This window comes from Melospiza georgiana, chromosome 2 (assembly GCF_028018845.1).
Source record: "Melospiza georgiana isolate bMelGeo1 chromosome 2, bMelGeo1.pri, whole genome shotgun sequence".
In the NCBI taxonomy this organism is placed as follows: domain Eukaryota; kingdom Metazoa; phylum Chordata; class Aves; order Passeriformes; family Passerellidae; genus Melospiza; species Melospiza georgiana.
In genome coordinates, this window is record NC_080431.1 from 77,843,284 (window position 1) to 77,864,198 (window position 20,915).

The window sequence follows — 20,915 nt, forward strand, 5'->3', positions numbered from 1 at the left end:
TGAAGTTGATTTTATTGTATCTGCTGTTTTTATACAAGTAGCACCGAGTTCTGATTGTATACTACACATTCTTTAATGAGTGGGGCTTTTTTCCCGACTGAAAAAAAAACCTCACTGGTAAAATATATTTAAATTATCAAAAACTAGGACTAAAGCCAGCCTGGTTCTCTAATATCATAATGCCGTACAAAAACAGATCTCACTGAAAGTAGTAGAAGCTTTCTATATATGGTAAATTTGGCTTTGGAGACTCTACATTTCAAAAGTTAACATTTCATAAATATTCAAGAAAAAAAATTAATAAATACTTACAGGCAGTAGACAAACACACAACAACTGTATATCATTGGCAGTTCATCCAACAGCTATAAAAAGCAAAGACATCAAAACATGAAAGCTACTTTTAACTCACAAGCTTGTCTAAGTTAATTAAGGAGAGAGTAAGTCTTAAGTAAACAGGAGTTTTTAAGTCATTTGGATATCCATCTTCTGGGCTGTACTCTAACACGTAGCACTGTCAAACCCTGTTCAGCTACTGAAGCTGCTGCATTAAAACCTTATTACTCTGAATCTTTTGAATATTATGCTTCATAAACGCCCACACATTCAAAGACTCTTGACATTTTTGCTGCTCATACCTCTTAAAATATTTGTAAGAATTAATTCTGTAAAGCCAGGCTGAAGACCTTCCCATCTATGGCCTTAGCGTCAGTAGCATCTTCTTACTTGACAGAGACATTGTAATGTAATATTTCCATAGCATAAAATACAATTTTAGTCTATTAGGATGGGCAATATTCTCACATGTTTACTTCCTAATTTTAGAAATTTCTTACATTGCTTTAATTCAGAGACAGGGCTTTTTGTTTGTTTGATGTGGGGTTCTTTTGGGCTGTTTTGTTGGGTTTCTCTCAGAAATTATGATGGCATATAATGTTTTATTATCTTAAATAATTTTTATATTTCGGGAGAAGACTGATGTGTTACAGCTGAAACAGTTATTTCTCCAGGAACTTGCCATCTTAATGAACAGAATTAAAATGGTAATCACAACAAAGTTGATTTCTCATTAGCAGGTAAACTCAAAATTGCCATTTATTATTGTAAGAAAGAATCATAGCATCATTTTCTTGTAAAATTTCTCACCAAAGAACTTTCAGGAATTTCTGCTTATAAACATACAATTAAACTTAACTCCTCTTAAGAAAGACTGAAAATCTTTCTTTCATGAAAATGGGAATGAAAAAGGATAGAAATGGATCAATGAAGATCCGTAGCCTCTGATTTCTAATATGTTAAGCAAACATTAATAGTTAGGGCTTTTAGAACTTTTAGAGCTTGACTTCTAAGAAAAACAAGAACTAGATGCAAAAAAGATTTTGACCTTTTTCCATCATCTTGGTGGCTGTGTCTGTAAATAGTTTTCCTACCACTGCTACAAGGTACTTAACAAGTTCATAACCATGTTATTCTGAGCAATGAAACTTGTTAAAAGCAGTGATCAGCTTACTCAAACTCTTTTATAAAGCCAGTCTGATTCTGCTTGGTTTGGAAGAATTTTCTAACTGCACAGTCAAAAACTTCATCTTAGCTTTGAAATTTCCTATTGTGGGGAAAAAAGAAGGAAAAAAAAGAAAAAAAAAGTGGATCTAATTCTTTACAGGAGGAGAGAGATCCATTACCTTGAGTGTGGAGTATTAGCTTGGTGTGATTTGGTCATATAAAGCTCAGGAACTGTTTCACAAGAGTGCTCAACAGCTCTGCTGCCAAGCTGCCACTGATTGGGCAGATGCTGCCTCTTCCCCCACACTGCCACTGCTTCTCTCCAGTGGGGGGATCTGACTGGTCTGACTTACAGGGAGCAGGTGCAGGTGCTGAGCCAGCACACAACCAACCTTGCAGAGCAGGGTTAAAATCCCAGGACCTGTGCATTACAGGGTCAGGGACCACAACAGGCAGCACAAAGACAGTATCAGGAACATTGGCAGCAGCTGAAGCTAGCAGGCATGTTCCATGCCACCTTGCCATCACAGTAGTTTATCTTTGCTGTGATGCCTTAGAGGGGACAAAAGAGAAGCAATTGCTGAATTCAGCTTCATAGTAATATATTTTATAAATTCAGAGATGTGCCTTTCCAAGTCTGATAGGCATTAGCTACAGGATTAATTCATGTGGTTATTAAAGAGTGTGAGTCATTTAACACCTCATTAAAGAAAAAGGTGGGGGAAGAATGAGAAATACAATACAGGAAAATCTTTCAAATTTGGACAGGTGCTTACACTCTTAAGTTCATATGCTGGCAGCATCTCAGGGATATTACAGTAGCAACAAAGAGCCTCTCAAAAGATCTTAACTAAAATTTGCATGCAGAAGACAATGACTTCTGTATCCAAAGGAATTAATGCTTCTACGAGTACTGTCAAAGGCATGCCTGGACAATGAAGAACCATGGAATGAAGGGAACTCAGGGAGCTGATTTCACTGGCTAAATAAGTATTTTGTGCATTCCTCAAGAATCCAATCAAGTAAATCCCCATAAAAAAAGAAAAAAACAAAAAAACCCAAAAAACAGAAAAGGGGTGAACTCCTCAGAAGTATTCTAAACAACTGCTTTCAAGAACAGAAGTGTTCACATTTTTCTTAATTAAGCAAATTGAATCAATCATTTACAGTATTAAGACTGCAAAACAAATGTAAAAAAAAAGTCTCCTTGAATAACTATGCTGATTTTTAAACATAACGAGGGATAAAGTGAATGAAGAAAGTTTATTTACTAGTTGAACTGTTTCCTCCATGGTGATCAGTAAGCAAACAATTGGAATAATTATGGACCACTTGTGGATTTCACTTAGCTGCCAAAATAAATGTACTTTCCCTGCCTCACACGAAGCCTTTTACATCCGTTGACAAGATGATGCAAGACATTCCTGTTTCCTCATCATCTGCTTCTGCCCCACTTTATTCACCACAGTTCATAGGTCCCTTAGTTGTTCTTATGCAACACAAGAAGTATTGAGCAAGTAGCAGCAAAGTGATTTGGATTAAAATAAAGCCTCTACACACACACAGTCTCCAACAACAACTGAAAAATAACCCAAACCAAATAAAAAAAAACACCCCCAAAAACCCCACCTGAAACAAAACAAACAAAAACCTACAATCTCTCCATTCATAAAAGGTTTTAAGTCTGGATCATTTTAATGATCCTGATTTCAGGGTGCCCTTGCTCACCTCTGCATCAGTGTGAGAAAGAGGATTTGAAATACTGGCCATGATAGAAGCAAGGAGCTGAGGGAAGTAATATGAAAAAGGTGGAAATTCAATGCAGTTTCAACACCAAATATAGGTAAATGGCACCCTAATTTGGGAGAGAGTGGTGAAATGGCTGTACAAACCACATTTTCATGCCAAGAAAAGCACCAAATATTCTCACATGGTGACAACAGTACACTCTGTGGAAGCTGACAGTCTCCACCACATGCCAGAGATACAAACCAGAGCATTATGGAGGCAAACATCCAACAATCAGCAATATGTAGGTCCCACTGTGATCAGCAGAAATGCAGGATTCAATTCAGCTGCCACAGCATAGTTGCCTAATGCCACCTGAGATGTTCTGTCACTCCCAATACACCCATCCAAGACTGGCAGATGTGACAGGAGTCTAAGAAACCTGCACCTCTGTGGTAGGGAAGCTGGAGGCTTGAGAGAACACTCACAGGGTCAAAATAACACTAAACATTTCTGTTTAGACAAATGAATCTTTTTTGAGCAAAGATTGCCAATGGAGTCTGGACAATGATTCAGCCCAGCCAACTGCCTGTCTCCACTCCACTGATTAAACGGTATTTCCACTGACTGTGGTGAGAACACAGACTTCCAGCACACACTTTTAAATGTAGGCTTCTTAATCTTGAACAACATCCCACTTCACCCTGACTTTAATTCAAAGATGCATTTCCTTATTCTTTGCAGATGTAAAAGAGGACAACAGGACAAGACCTCCTGTGTCCATTTAGAAAACAGGAAATACCAGGACAATCCCTATGTCCTGTGACTTGTTACAGAATGCTGTCTACTTGAAAATAGAGGGAAAATGACTCAATTACCACTACTCAGAAGATACTGATTTCAGTATTAATGCTACAGCTCCATCTAGATAAACAGAAACATAAAGATGAGAAAAGTTACAATAAATAGCAATAACTCCAGTTTATACTGCTTGCTATTATGCCAAAGCTGTGAGAATTTTAAAATAACATCTTGTGTAAAAAGATAACATGATTTCCCAGAGGATAAATTGTCCTTTACCACCATAAGCAATTGATGATAGCTCTTATTTTAGATGCAAGTACATATTTCTGTATATAATCAGTGGAAAATACCTACTGAAACAAGACCTGCATTACTGACTTGTTGAGAGCAGGAGTGATGTACAATGATACTTAAGGTAGATTAACTCATTTTATGCAAGTTTCATCTAGACAAGAAATGGCAAAATGACTGTACAGCAAGATAGGCACAGAAAATTATTCACAGCTACTTATCAGTACTCACCTGCATTTCATACTTCAGGGTCATGTGAAAGCACCAAGATCCCAATCCCACAGCTGAAAACAAATCAAAACTATCATCAGCATAATAGTACCCATGTAAAATTTTCAGGTACATTAACTTAAATACATGAAATGCATGCTTAACAGTGAGAAAGAAATTAGAACATCAGCATTCTACTGCAGAGACAAACCCCCCTTTTTCCACAGCCTTCTACTTTATATATTAGTCACCAATGAAATCCCTGAATTTATGGGGCTTTGGGTGTGAATGTCCTCTTTAATTCCTCTCAGTACTGTGTCCTATGAATTGGGCATAATCTCAAAGAGGAGAGGAGCAGAGGGAATCCAGAATGAATGGAATATTATATATCAATCTATCTTTTCCCTTTTTTTTAATTTTAAGTGAATTAAGATTTCTCTGTTCCAACTCTTCTATAAGGCAAAACATCATTCAATAACCAGTACTCCTGAAAGCCTCTCAGTATTTCTGCTCACTGTCCAGTTTTAAAACATGTATTTTACCAAAAGCTTTTTGTTGTCTCCATAAAACATGGTGTTAATAACACCAAGGTCTGGGGTTTGATACCCACAGGGGCTGAGCAGCCCTTAAAGAGCTAGACTAGATGATTATTGTGGCTCCCTTCCAACTCAAGACTACTCAGTGATTCAAAAACAGAAGTGAGTTGCTACTAGAACTCAGAACTAGAAATTCTAGGTAAACAAACCAACCTGACATAGGGTGGATTTGTTTTGTGATATGAGAACACCATTTCCAAGCCTTCTCTATAGAAAGATGAGCTTCTAAGAAATTATTTATATTTATTTGAAATACTTTCTTTACACATTCTGAGTTTACTTCTGAAATTACTTTATGAGACATATACTTTGCCTATACAGTTTTTTCAGTCAGGCATGAATAATGCTTCTTGGAAGTTAGATTTCTCTGTTTAGAGGAAAGCTGGTACAGTATTTAATACATCATTCATTACTTTGAAATATTATCAGTAAAACACTCTCAATAAACACTAGCTCAGTTTTATATTGCAAGAACAAGTACAGTAATGTGATATCTGGTCTTCCTTCAAGAAATTATGTTTTACCTCAGACTGTAGTTTTAGAGAAAGCCAAGTAATTTGCACTCAAGTCTTGATCACTTAGTAGTGCTGCTATATTTTGTGGCTAGACTATCACCTTGTCTACACACACCAGTCAAGTTTCACTGATGCATAAACAAGAATTCTATCTCTCTGCACTCTCTAAAGGATTGCCAAGACAGTCAAGACATGTCTGGAGATGCTTCCTTAGCTGTTATTAACTAAAACTGTGATTATTACACTTACTCAAGGAAATTAAATACCTAAGCATGTAGCTTTACTGAAATACAAAACTACTTTACTGTAATACAGCAACATTTCAAAATGTATTACCAAACACTTCAATGTCATTATTTCTCTGGGAAAATTAAGCAGAGTTCCTACCAGAAAACAAACAACCACATGCACTTCTGTAAATTTTGATTACATTGGTTTGCTTCTGAACAATCTTTCCAAACAGCAAGCTATAACTGCTTTCACCTTCATTAAGATTCTGATGAGAAATTCTCATAACCATTTTTCTATGTATATAGAATATGTGACAACAACTGTTCATTCTGGAGGAAAAAACCCATTAAAATCATCATTAAAATAGTGCCATCTATTATCCTGTCTGTCACAGAATACAAACTCTTACAATTTATAATAAATGTCATTCTCAAGTATGGGCAAAACCATTGCATAAGAAATTTCAACAGATTTTAAATTAGCAAAATATGTGGTTGGGGTTTTCTAGTTCGTTTTTGTTAATGTTATTTGTGTTAATAAATCTCAACAATCAAGGAATTCCTCTCCTTCCTCCTATACAGTAAGAAGCAATTATTTCTAGACTAATTCTTTTTCAGTCTTTGAAAAAAATCTAGCATGCTGCAGATATTAGTATTTCAAGTTCATTAATCCCATGACTATAGTTAGTTTTTACAGTTAAAATTCATAGAACCCCTCTTTCTTCTGTGCAATAATCACACCTGGAGTTTCTCTGATTATGAAATTTTACTATGCATTGTAGAAAAATAATGTTTTATTTATAGTATCTATATAAAATAGATACCTGGAAGAAGAAAAGCTTACAGGGACAGATCTTATGGTTCCAGGCTCAAGACATTTTTAAGAAATATCTACTTCACAAAAATCATCTGCAATGAGACATTCTGCCAGCTTTGTACTTTTCAAAATATGAGTGATCACAATCACTGCAATGACACAAGTTTTCAAGAGAAGCAACTCTCCCATACAGCCACTGACACACTGAACAATAAATTTGCTCCTTACCTTGTAAGCAGTTTTCATATTTTAGGTGGTTTTTTTGGGCAAAGGAGCTTAACTCACTAAAAGCTGCATGTTGGTTGGGAAGCTTTAACACCATCTGAAGCAGTAAGTACCATTTCCTCTCTAACTACTGTAACTCATTTTTCATAAATGCTACAAGTCACTTGGCATTTTTACATCAGTGAACCTCCCAAGTTACAGGGGATATATATAAATTATGTATTAAGCACAGAATACACATTAAATCACATTATTATTAGATCAAAATTGCACTTCAGAAGACTAGAAATGCAAAATCAGGGCTGTTGCTCTATGCAGACTAACAGGGTATTTTTCTGTCCTGCAGCAAACATGCTGTGTGGTTACTACCAGGGGATAAAATAGTGGTTGCTATGATGATGTAAAATCAATGCACCTACAAACTTTACCTCATACAAATACTGTCAAAAAACTTATGGGCAATACCTATGGCTAGAAATAATTGAATATTATACAAAAGATCCAGCTCTATATATGAACTCTATAAACCTCCAGGATTTTAATCCTAGAGGGATTTTTTTCAATAGTTTTAGGAAGCATTAGAAACATCAGATAATCAGTGATAATTCAGTTTGATCTAACTATTCCACCAGCATTCAAAATTCTCATTATGAGCCTAAATCCTTTACAGAAAAAGCAGTTTATTAGGATTTCACAGAAATCGTATCTATACAGCCACTGTATGAAAATATTCCAAAGGAAGGATGCTCCAGATGCAAATACCATTATTTAAGTATCTAGACATGAACTAGTTGTCAAAGCTTCTACTAAGAGAATGTCATTATTAAGAGTAAAGCAGCTGGCCAAACAGGTGTTTTATAACAAGTCAGATGATTCTCCTGACTTTACTGACTGCACTGGCAGACACATACATTTAGGTGTTTAAATTTGCAGCTAAATTCCGTTTTATTTTTTTACAATGACAGAACCTAATTAAAGATAAACAACAACACACTGCACTATTAAAAGTTAAAGAATGAAACAAGATGAAAAAGTAGAATTAAATTAACTACTTTTAATGGATTATTTTGTGTTGCAATGGTTTCCCCTCCACAGCATAAGAGACAGGAGAGACACTGGTTACTCCAGAGGCACAGCTCTACAAGTCACGCCCAGCTTGGCTGGTACTGCTCCCAGACACTGCGGTACAAGTGTCTGCACTAGTGAGTTGTTGGAACAGTCTGTGCCATGAATGTGGCCTGTTCCAAATGAGCACTTTCCCCAGGCAGCTTCCAGGCACAGCCCAGCAGCCGGCAGAGTCCGGGGCCCGCGCTCAGCAGCAATCTGTACGTGGTCACCTTGTTTTGGAGGCTAAGATGAACAGACACGGGCTGTTCCTCGCTGCCTGGCTTCAGCACTCAGGAATGTTCCCAGCCACAGCTGATTTAACAACACTGACATGGCCCTGGGAGCTTCTCTACAGGTGTTAGGTAAGAAGAAGCAAATTAACTCTGACTGAAGAGGTTCTAACAACTGTTTTCACAGACACAGAGTTTCACTGGAAATTAGATTTAATAAGTTGCTTAAGAGTTCCTATGGCTATTCCTAATATAGAAAAATTTTTACACCTTTTTTCTTTCCTCCACTTTGGCACTGCTTGAATGACTGAGCCTTTATTAAACAGGCCAAATTTCCAAATTTCAAGTGAAATATCTAACAAACATTACTTCATCAAGTGCTTTCTTATTTCATTAGGTCCAGAAGTTACACTTCTTTATATATGTACTTATATACACACACAGTTTTTTAAAATTCAAGACCCTTCAAAATCACAGTTCCCCAAGATGTATGATGAACTGGCATGTGTAGAACCTGACACAACACTCCAGAATTATAAGGAACTACTCAAAACCAACTGCTTATTCCTTGAGGTAGGAATGGTCTGATTATTTGTTCCACCTACTTCAGGTGATGCAACTTACTGAAATAATGGCTTAAGATTATTCTTCATAATTTATATGCTGATTAAATGGTTCTCTACAGCTTAAAAATCATACACAGGTCCAACTGAGTTAATTGAGAACATGCACTTTATGCTGAAAGGCAGCTGAGAACAGTGTGCTGTATCTCAAAGGCCTTGCTGAAAAGTGTACCTCGGTATTGGCACCAGTATGAACAAGAAATTTATTTGAACAATTATTCAGAAATACCCCTTGTTGTGCTGCCAAGATCTTACCATGTATATGAAACAAACAGAACTTTCATAGTGCAAAATGCATTTACTTCAAAAAGGAAATAAATGTCAACCAAAGACAAAGTGGGTATAAAAGGCAAGAACTGAACACGGTGTGGTAAAACACAAAGAAAATGACAATCAGCTAAATGTCTGGAAGCATGCAAAAGAAGCAGCTGATTTGGATCAAAATAATGTCTAGAAACAACACCTCATGTTCTCAAATGCTAACAGATTTAATTTTAACGTTGGCTTTGACAGCTGTCTTTTAGTATCTTGTAAAATCTCAGTAACTATTCAAAATTGCTAAAACCGAACTAAAGTACCCTCCCTTCCACCCCCATCTTCACAGCAGAACTGTTAAAGAATTTCTCCTTTAACAAAAGAACCCTCACTTAGAAGCTCTGCTGCATGGTCTTTAATGAAGCATGCTGTCTCAAGTAAAATCACAAGTGTGTGTTAAATTCACTATCTTTTCACAGATTTAGTCTACATATATTTCTTATAAATTAAATAAATAGAGTGAAACCTGTTAATAAATAGAATTCATACAATGGAAAGCATTCTGTCTGGTACTTCTTACAGAAAGAATTTTCTGTACACTTACTCTATCTCCACTTCAGTATGCCTCTTGTTCAGTCACATGCACAGAGAGAATGGCAATGTTCCTGACATATTTCAACCATATTTAAAATTCTTTTTATGTTTTCATTCACTGCTTTTATTCTGTAGTAGAGCAAATGTTAAGTGGTTTGTGATTCCAAATCATCTTGTTCCTGTTTTTCACTGCAAACTATAAAGTCTTCTACATCTCTTTACATCTTTCAACTGCTGTAAAACAGGATTACAAATATTGAAGCAGACACAAAGCAGAAGGGAAACACTTTTGGGAGAGACCTTTAATGTTAGGTTCCAACATATGAGATAAAAATCAAGCCATTTATCACTTCAGACAGGAATCAAAGCCAACTCAGTCACAGATGAGACTAGATGGAACTCAGGACTGCCTTCCAGCACTGCTGTCTTAATATAGGCTGAGCTCCCCCTTCAGCAACACCAGAGAGAGGAAAAATTGAAATACAAGGTATTTACTCTGATCAAAGACAGTTGGGTTTGCTGGCTTTTTGTTTGTTTTTTTGTTGTTTTTTTTCTTAGTGGGTTTTTTTTGGTGTTGTTTGGGTTTTTTTGGTTTTTAAAAAAATATTTTAAACATTGAATGGGATATGAGAAATGCCCATCTGCTGTGACAGCCTGACATTCTGGTCAGATAGTGACTGCACACTCTGTCCATCATAAACTGTCATTGACAGAGGTCGCCACAAATCATGGCGAAAACAGCTTCAAACTGTATTTTAATTTAAGGAGTTCCTTTTCATAGTTTAAATAGAATGGCAGTATAGGACACTTTGATTCAAGAACACCCAAAGTCAACTTCAGCAAACATTTACAGATCACTTCTACCACCTCTTTTTAAAAGTAATCCCTGACCTTTAAGAATTCTCTCTGTTTCATACTGAGACAAAAATTAGTAATTACATGAAACCATAGAAAGCCTACAAGAGGCTTATTAGAAAGTGCTCAGACAATATGAAAAGCAGTGCATTGTTGCTGCCTATGTTTCACATAGATCAGGAAAGCTAATATAACTGAAAACTGGTGAATTTGCACCTTGTGTATGTTACAGTTTAACTGGTATCAAGGATACATTTAGCACATGGATATGCATTTTTCAACAAGGTCCATCCAAATACATAACAGGCCAATTTTAAAAGTAACTTTTATCAATCCCTTACCACTCCAAAGACGGGGAAAAACCTCCATAAAGACAGAAGCTATAGCAAATACAGAAATCCTGTGAAACACAGAAATTCTATGAAATCTAGTTTTGAGACCCAAGTGCCAAATCTGAACCATCTTCAAATGTCTTTTCTCATAAGGAACAACACTTCTAGTCACACAATTAAAAGGAAGTTGGTTATTTTCTGAATTTTGTCATTTTAGAATGGACAGACTTCCCTTGAGTTGATCTAAACATGAATATCATGTTGCTCTTCCATTCTTGCAAAACTTCCCAGACATGATGGCTGGGTGATATATGCCAAAGAGGAACTGGAAACAAATTTGAAGTCATGAAAGAATGCCTTTCCAGTTCCCTCTACATCTTGGCCACTTCTTATATTACTCTCCCAAACAAGTGTCACAAAAATACTAATATTGTGAGAAACTGTTTGTAAGTAGAATACACAAAACACCTTCTGTAAATCATCAGAAAAGTACAGAGAGTGAGCTAAGATGCACTGAGCAGAACCCAAAGCCAGAAAGGGATCACTTTAAAATCTTTTAAAATTATTTGGTGAATTCTAATCTCATCTTCCTCTAACAGATACAAATTTCTGTAAACATTAACAAGTGTAGCAAATTGAGGTCTACTTTTCGCACACATAGTATTTGGATTTAACTACTGGGTTTATCAATATATAGATATATTTTCCATTGCATATCTGAGCTCTCTTTATAATGAAAGAGCAAATTAAGTTTTACACATACCTGTAAGACACAAATATGCAGCTAAATACCGTTTTTCAAGGCCATCTTTATAGGTCTGAATCGCACCATAGATTGGAGGTAGAATGAAAATCAGGTTACTCACTGTGTTCCCTGTAGGACAGAAACACAAAGCAGAGATTTAGAATTGGGTACTATGCACTTTAACTAAATCTAACAAAATCACATTCACTCATTAGAGACAGGTTCAACAGTTTTCATCCAGAAAGTGACCCAGCAAAACACCACTGCTCTCCATCCCTGGTCCAGTGGAAGGTGTCCCTGCCCCCAGCAAGGGGCTTGGAACTAGATGGTCTTGTAGGTCCCTTCCAGGACTCTATCCTACATTCCACCCAATGCAAAAAAATGACATGTGCTGCAGAGACCAGAGAAAGCAATAAAAGCCAAGAGCCCAGCTCTTGTACAGTGATTTAGATTTGGCTTGTTTTTCTTTTCCCAATGGTGCTGACCTAAGCAAAAGTGCAATGAAATCCTGCTAAGTTTAAGTGAAACAAAAGGAAATGGTGCATCTCTCAACAGAAGGGATGCAGATTCAGCTTTTTTACTTAACCACAAATCATAATTTTGAGAATAGAGGTTATGTTATGGGAATTAAATGCCATACAATCTGGAAAAATGAGCAAATCTGTCTTAAAAAAGACATACAAAATAAACTGCACATTTTCACACACCATCAGTTAAATATATATAAAACAGAAATCTAATTTGCCAATATCCCAATGAAATACACAATTTATGAGGTTATGAAGACACCTCCCTCATTTCTGTATTTTTTATTCAGCAGAAAATCCCAAAAGCATTTCACATTCTAGAATAAGGAACAAGAGTGAGCAGGTCCTTTCTGAATCACACCCCCCTAATTCAAGCAGCTATTTTTCAGGAGTCCTACTTGCCAAGATCCATCCAAAATAAAAACAAAACATAAAAAATACGTTCACATAACCCTAAGGTATTGCAGCACCTCTAAAACCAAAAATCCATACTTCACAATTTTAAAGAAAATTCATACTCAAATGGAAAAAAAGGTTATTTCAGAACACATGTAGCAGAAATGTACCCAGCTCCCTTGAACAAGGTAACTCTTCCATATTCTCACAAAGTACATACAAATCTCACTTTGAGACAACCTTCTCAACCAGTTAAAAATCTCATCTGATTTTTATCAGAACTTCTTGAAATCGCTTCCTTACTGGTTTAACATAATATCCTGCCCAACCACAAATTTCACCAAGTTATAACAAGTCAAATCAGATGTGCCAGAGATCTCACTCTTCTAGATAGCTTTGAATTATGTTCCTCCATGTAAAAGAAGCCCAGCTGAAAACAAAAACCTTCTGTAAGGATATACAAGTTTATACCAATATAAAAGGCCTTTTTTGTGTTTAAATTCTTCGTGGAATCTTTACTTTTTTACCACATTCCCTTATGTGTTGCAATGGGCAGTGATTCACTTTCAACACAGACCACGTTTGGAAGAAATTCACTCAGAAATGCTGTTGTGTGACACACTGACCATTGCCATGCCCTCCTGTAAATCATGCAAACATGTCATTTAGTCTTGAAAAGTAGAATAAAGGTTACATAATCTGGATAGCGAAACTTCTGCTTTCTAAAGCAGTGCTCAACTATGCCCATTTTCAAGAGAAGTCAGTAGACATTATATAAATGTCACTGTTCAAGGTCACCTGGTTATGAAACTGTCAAAAGCCTGGCAAAAATTCAAATATGAAAATTCCAAACAAAAGAAATACCATGATGTTTATCCACAATTGGGAAGGCACATGACTGTGGAAGAGAGTTGCAGTAGGATAACAAACTTCAGATGGGTGTAAGAATGCAGAAAACAGATTCTTCTGTAGGAAAGGGAAGGGAAGGTTTCAACACTTCCTGTAAAGCTATAATGACATTAAATTATTGAAAATTTATGAGCATTTAATCTGGGAACATCTTGCTGAGAGAGGAAATACCATAGACCTAATCTAGCTGTACATTCCTGCCACTCCTTCTCTGCACTTTTTGGCCCATATTATTCAGAACATTTGCAGCATGGATTAGGCAAGCCTATCTGCAAACATACTTATTGAAAGTTGTGTACATTTTTTTAAAAGGGGAAATGGGGGCAGGGGAACAATAAAGTCCTCTGGCATGCTGCTAGCAAAATTACTTTTTTCAAGAACAAAATCTCCAAGGCCTCTTGCAAACCCAGGTCCCCAGGAATACATATTTCATAAAAGTCTAGCTAGTCTTTACAGGATTATCCTCACACAGAAGAGCTTATAAATTCATTAAAAGGGATTTTTACTAATTCCACCAAAAAACGGCAGGGGGATATGCACAGAGATTAGCAAAGAATACCAAGAATGAAGAAAAAAGTGACACAATGCAGACCCATAACTCTACAGTTATTTAGCAAACAAGGAAGTGAAACAGTTATTTAACAAACAAGGAGGTTGAAAATGGGAAAACAGTTCAAACTGCCAAAAAGATTCTTATTTTTTCACTACATTTCCTTTTTTTAAAACAGGGGAAACATAATGCAGCAGAGCTCCGTGGGAAAACCAGCAAATGGAGAAATTGCAACTAAGGCGCGAGGCAAAAGATATGTAAAATAACTAAAGAAGAAATTATTGGTTGTGCCTGTAAGAAATAGGGCACATCAGAAATTTGACAAATGCACATGGATAGACCTGAGCTTAACTCTGTACAGCATTCTTATATTTTACTACTGGATTCCTTGAATACTGGTCCAGGGAGTGACCTAACTTTTCTTTAGTGACCAAAGATTGCTTTTCAACATTTTATCTTCAACATGTCCATCAAAAGAAAGGCAGAGCACATTATCTGGGAGAGAAATGAATGAACTTGCAGACTGAAATAACAAGAACAGGATTAAATATGATGGCCATGAACACACCTTTCAATGTGAATATGAATCCTTATTCCATACGTAGAATTAATCTATTTGAAGAGGCAGAAAAGTATGGTAACTGACCATAAATCATCACTGTATGCATCAAACCCCTTACATTTATTTCCAGTAGAGGCAGTGAAAATAGTTATGTCTTCATGCAAGTCAACAGTGGAACACACTGTTCTCTAGTTATTGATAGAAGAGAAAGCTCATCAGGTGCAAAGAAGCTGCACTCAGATGGGAGTGATGAATGGGAGCCTGTAATTTCAGAAGGGACAAGAATTGCTCAGCTCACTGTACAAAACAGCGGCTGGATGGAACAAGACTGTGCTCTGTAAAGACATCGTTTGTCAATGCCAATGACAAAAGGGAGCTGTTTGAACTGAAGGATAATACTGACAATGACTAAATAGATATAAACTAACCCTAAATAAATGCAGGCTAGAATAAAGAGGAAAGCTTCCCATTAGAGAGGAAATATTTACAACTGCTTCCCAACAGAAATGAGCAGCACAGTGAACCTGCGTTCAGAGTGGCGCTCGGGAAGCTCCACAATCAGATTACATGATGCAGCAGCCTACCAGAGTACTAAACCAGACCGTGTCCACAAAGATTACAGATGGTACTAGGTACAGGGCTAAATTAAGGTCTAATCATGATAATGTGACTGACTGCACAAATTTCCATAAAAGTCTTTCAAGACTGTTTTAATGCAAATCATTGTTTCAAAGTAATGTTTTATTCATTGAGAGAATGCCATAAGGTACCAGAACAAAATCAAATTCATGCAAAACATCTTTTCAACAAGCTTCTGTCTGTAGGAAGAATAGCATGAGTGTTAAACCGCATCTGCTTGCCATTCTACAAATACAGCAGTAAAACCTGGTAAGTCTTTTTCTAATGCATGTACATTCACAGCCATCTTCAGGCCCTAAGAAATATGTGTGCTATCATTAACACACAAAGATCCGTATAAAGACTAACCAGAAATACAAACAAAAATAACTTGGAAAGGGAAATAGTTTCTACAGGCAGACCCAGGTACAATATACAGCTTACTGTTAGACAGACATTGCAAACACAGTTAGGAAAGACACCAATTTGAAGTACCTTTCATAAAATCTCCATTTTTCCAAATATGTAGTTAATTCCACACTAGAAAGTAAGTGATACAATAAATTTGGATGAAGAGTCAAAAGAGGAAAAAAAAGTGAAGCTGTAAATAAGTTGTAAAAGAACATGGTCATAAAGGAATAATAAACAATGCAAAAAGGTAAGGAAAAATGCTGGGAGTTAGAATAAACATGCTGGTTTAGGTGAGGAAGGAAAAGTGCTATCATAAAAAAGAAGAAAAAATTATCATGTTCAACTACTGACAAGGTGATCAGTGTGATTTATCCTGTGTTAAGAGATGCTTTCTCCTACGTTTGTATACAGAATGACAGCAAGATTCACCAAGCACAAGGATCTTTTCAAATTTTAAAATGTTTGACAGAGAGAGCAAGAACAAATTAAGACTTTTCACTCTCTTATCATTTTTAAAAGACTCAAATCAATAGAAATAAGTGCTACCCTCAGAGAGAAAAGAAGAAAACATTTGCTGTTTAAAAAATTGACTATACATAAAGCATAAAGAGCTCATTTAATATCACTACTAACAAACGCAACATTCACCACAGTAAGATTTTTTATTATTGTAAGGTTTTTGCATCCCACTGTGAAACAGGAGAAAGGTATATATTTTAGAAAATAGCAGCCACTTTCCTAAGTTTTAATAGAGTCTAAGAATCCCTTTAAGTAAACACACAAGCAAGCATACAAAGTTTTGTGTCTGAAAACATCAATTTCATTGTCTGGATATGATGGTGCTCTGCAGAGTCAATTCCTGGATCATGTAGCTTTATCTTTTTACATCACTGCAGGAAGAAATATAATTATAAAAAACAAAGCCTCTCAGATGGCATCATGTAGAACTTGACTCATCCTTCTATCTGCTTTCAGATATAAGGAATTCTATTTCATGGTTTTGTTTCTGGAATCACCTCAGGCAGTTCTGGTGCAAACTACAGCTCATTATTAGAGAATTTACCAAGTTTCAAGAAACTGCAAAGCAATGCAATTCAGGCACATTTGAGAGCATAACCATCTACCATTAGGTATGCTCTCTGCTCAGAAGAACCAACTACCCAGAATCACCTGGTTTGGCCACTAACTTCAACCTCGCGCTATTTTCCCTCATGGCTTATCACCAGGAGGGCAGAGCAGCAATTAGATTTTCACTTCCAACAGCCAGTTTCAATATATTCCACTTCAAAGTCTACAATAACTGCACTTCAGAGTGTCAGGAAATGAAAACTCCTGCTTCCATTTGATATTTCAGAAGGACCTCAAGGGGAGAAAACCAAGTCATCCCAACAGGAATTTTGCCAATTTGTAATTACTGGACTCCCTACTTGCTAATGTGCATGAAGGATCAATATAAACTTCCTGTCACTTACTGAAATACAACACAGTGTTACTGCAGGCTGGAACACAGGACCAATGCTGACTTAAAAATAAAAATTATAAAATAAATTTTTAAAAAATGGGAGCTTGGGGTATTTGCTTTTAAGCTACAAGATCCATTTCTTACGTTGCATAATTTTCCTTTCCAAATACTAAACTAGCCTTGATTTTGTTTACTGGGACATTAATTGAAGTTACAACTTCAGCAATTCAGCTGCAACTTGAACTGGCTACCACATTTCTAAAAGCAAAATGGGAAAAATACTGAAGGAAACAAATACTGAAGGAACTAATGAACTGTATAAGCTGTGTATGAAAGCTTCCTGAGGAACTATAAAAATGAGTACACATAAATAACAACACCAATCAATGGATCTTTACTGAGACTACTAGATCTTTCATGGTGTTTAAAATAATATCAGAACTCTATGGAGCAAGTTCACATAGATCATAAGAATCATAAAATTAAAAGAGATAAAACAGCACAGAAAAATGTAATGAAGTGCATTACAAAGGAATGCTGCATTAATCTAGCTCTGTATAGAAATTGTCATACTATTATGAGAAAAACTGTAAGGCACAAATGAGAGGGAGGGAGTAGCTACAACAACTAGGAAAAGGAAGACCTGAAAAGGGAAAGAACAGCTACCTAAATCTCAGCCTGACAGAAGCAACAATAAAGCAATGTGGCATCCAAAGGGTTTACATGGGGGAAGGATTGAAAAGAAACATTATTTGCATTACTTAAGAAGAGCATTCTGATGAGCACTAACAGGCTGAACTAAGGAAAAGAGAAGTTTCGGTAGGACATCTAGAAATCTAGCATCTGGCAGCAGCAACATCTCCCAAAAGAAGCTGTCAATCCTGGAAGAGTTTCAAACAGAATGGATAACACACTGCAAGATACATGAAGGAAACAATGCACTGTGGGTGAAGAGAGGTGGCAAACAAGGTAGGAACACAGGCTCCTTCCCAAGGCCAGCACCAGCTCAGATGCATACCAGTGGAGTGAGCACACCACGTTCCAGTCACACGTGTCTCAGCCCCAGCAGCAGCAGAGCTGCTTCCAGAATGTCCAAGTGCTGGGACAAGGCCAAAACAACTGAAGGCAACATTGCTGCTGCAGAGCTGGTGGCCAGCTGGAAGGTTTAAGTGTTTAAAGTTGGAATGCAGGGCAGCACTTCTAGACCTTCTAGGCTGCTTCTCCCTTGCTGGGCCTCCATTTCTCCAGGATAGCACAGCACAGTTATGCAAGTTGATACCCTTCTGAAGAGGTAAACCATTCCAACGACAGATTGGATTGGAGAGGGGTAAAGAGGCAATTTTAGGGAAAAAAATAGTTATTAACAACACAATTTTATTTTTCTTTCCAGTGCGTATTTATAAGTGGTTCCAAAATGCTGCATCAAGTGATACATTCCAATATATGGTTTCACATGCTTTATATCCCAGCTGCAGAATTCATTCCCTTGACATTCATCATACTAGTCCAGCTAATATTTTTAGATGGTTTAGTCTGATTACACTATTTCATGTTGTACTTGTGTTCTTCAAAACAATCAAAAAGTACTTAGAAGAGAAAGCTCTTGACACTGCTGACTAACAAAACACACACAAAGTAAGCTCAGTTCAAACCTGTAAAGTGTGGGTGTATTTTCTTATGCACAAGCCTCTTTGGAATGCACATCCTACAAAAGCCCTTATTATAAACTGCTTCTGAATTGCCCTAGGTTACAATTAAGCTATCCCTTTCCTTACCCTCATCTCTGCAAACTGCTTTGCTACTGTATAGTAAAAGCTTTAGAAAACTACAACCTAACAGAAGACTATACTAACACTGACTTTGCTTCTTATGTAAATTATACTAAAAATAAGTGAGAGAAAGCTGATACTTAAATTCATATTTTAAAGCTCCACTTATTTCCTCATAAGAAACCAATACCCTTGCAGATACCCTTGCAATCCCAGAAATACAACAGTTGTGTTTATAGTGCAAGTTTAGACAGTGAAACATTGTGGGGGCAAAGAAATTTTAGCTCTTTCCCCTCAAATCCAAAACACGTCGGCGACCTATTTAGTCTCTTTTATTGGAGGGTCTAAGCAACCCCAGTCCTCTGTCTCAATATCCCTGCAAGACAGGCTGGATAAAGCTGCCTGAGCCATAAAGAAACCTGCATAAAACAGAAGTCCAGACCTTCAAACACCAAAGTGTTCCTCTAGCCACTTGACCATCCTTAGCTGCCACAATAAAAATGAATGAGTTCACCACACCACTTCTCGTAAGTAAAGCTACAAAGTAGAAAATGCAGCCACAGTAACAGCTGGGTACTTTCCAGAAACAATGTTTTTGTTACCAATTCTCATGTTTAGCATAGTGAACTTCTCCTCCTGGAATTTTTAAAGGCTATCACAAGTGAAGAAGAAGTGCCTAAAGCTCCAGAACTTGCACTGATTTTTTTTGTTTGTTTGTTTGTTTTGAGGAAGGGTGATTCTGATTTTTTCTGAGGGATCTGTCTCAAAACTTTTCATGAATGAAGTCTGAGATCAGCATGAACTGCTCTTCCCCAGAAGAACATTAGAAGGGCAGATTAAAATGTGGAGGGCCAGCTGTGAAGTTTAACAGATAATTTGAAGTTTAACAGATAATTATGAAAGCAATTGCAATGAAAATATTCTGAGGTGATAGGCCAGAATAAGGATAGCTACAACACCTAAATTAAAAAACCAAGTAGTCTCTTCTCTTTTGAAGCCTATTATCTTATTGTAGTTGTGCGTTTATCACACCAATGCCTGTCACAAGCACAGGGCATTGTGGAACATTAATAAATGGTTTTTGCATTTTGAATGCACCATTACCTGAAAAATAACAGTATTTAGAAATGTAATAATAAAGATGCAAGAATCTATTCATGACCATTTTTTTTGAGACTTCAGGAAGCAGCTTGAACAAATATGATAGTACACACCTTCTTTACAGGACATTTTATTCTTAATCCAAGAAATTCACAATTAACCAGACTGCAAGGAATAAACTTGCATTACAGCCAGCTGCTATGCCATCCTGTCATATTTTAATATTGCTTTCCTAGGGTATGAGAAACCACATGGAAAAGAAAGCATAATTTCTCCAATAAACATGAATCTAAGATGATAGCAAGCACACCAATTACTTTGAAGTACACCTGGAAGGATTTTGAAAGCAAATTTAAAGTAAAAACAGTTGACATAGGCAGATCATTTGAAATACCAATCTAGAAAGCTCGCTAAAAGCAAGTGCTTACATCTGGAAAATGCAATCAAAGTCTAAAGAGATTAGGCTGAGATGATGTAAAGTTAGAATATTACATGCAATAAGCTTGTTGCTGAAGGGCAGATTTACTTCTTTTATATCCTTTACTGGAAAACAAAATAAAACCTATTTTAAATGTTATTTTAAGGCAGGTTGATGATGTCAGACTGGAAGGAAATAAAAGACATGGAGATTACTGTTCAGCCCCTGCTAAAACTAAGCAGTGACCAATATACTACACTGATCATCCATGTAATTTTCATCATTAACTCCTTCCAGCCATTCTTCTCCTATGGTGGCATCAGCATCCTGGCTTCCTGTTCAGTGCCTGCACCAACTCCTTTAAGTCTAAGGGTCTGTCCAGAGGAGAAGGCACAGATTTCAGAGCTGACAGCTTTGAGCTACCAAGTACCTCCAACCCAGCATCTGTCAGTCCTCACTACACTGGAAAAACTAACCTGAGGCACAGAAGCTGTGGGTATCAGCCCAGAGGCTCTGGCGGGACTGTCCCAGG

At 36.8% G+C, this 20,915-nt stretch overlaps 1 protein-coding gene across 1 annotated transcript in view; it reads right to left on the reverse strand.

Moving 5' to 3' along the window:
• ACER3 (alkaline ceramidase 3) overlaps positions 1-20,915 on the reverse strand; it is a 56,400-nt gene that overhangs the window by 25,317 nt on the left and 10,168 nt on the right. The window contains exons 2-4 of the mRNA XM_058045743.1: positions 11,679-11,789; positions 4,558-4,610; positions 313-365 (exon numbers count right to left, since the gene is read on the reverse strand). Coding sequence (XP_057901726.1) covers positions 313-365; positions 4,558-4,610; positions 11,679-11,789 — 217 coding nt within the window. The remainder of the gene's footprint in view (positions 1-312; positions 366-4,557; positions 4,611-11,678; positions 11,790-20,915) is intronic.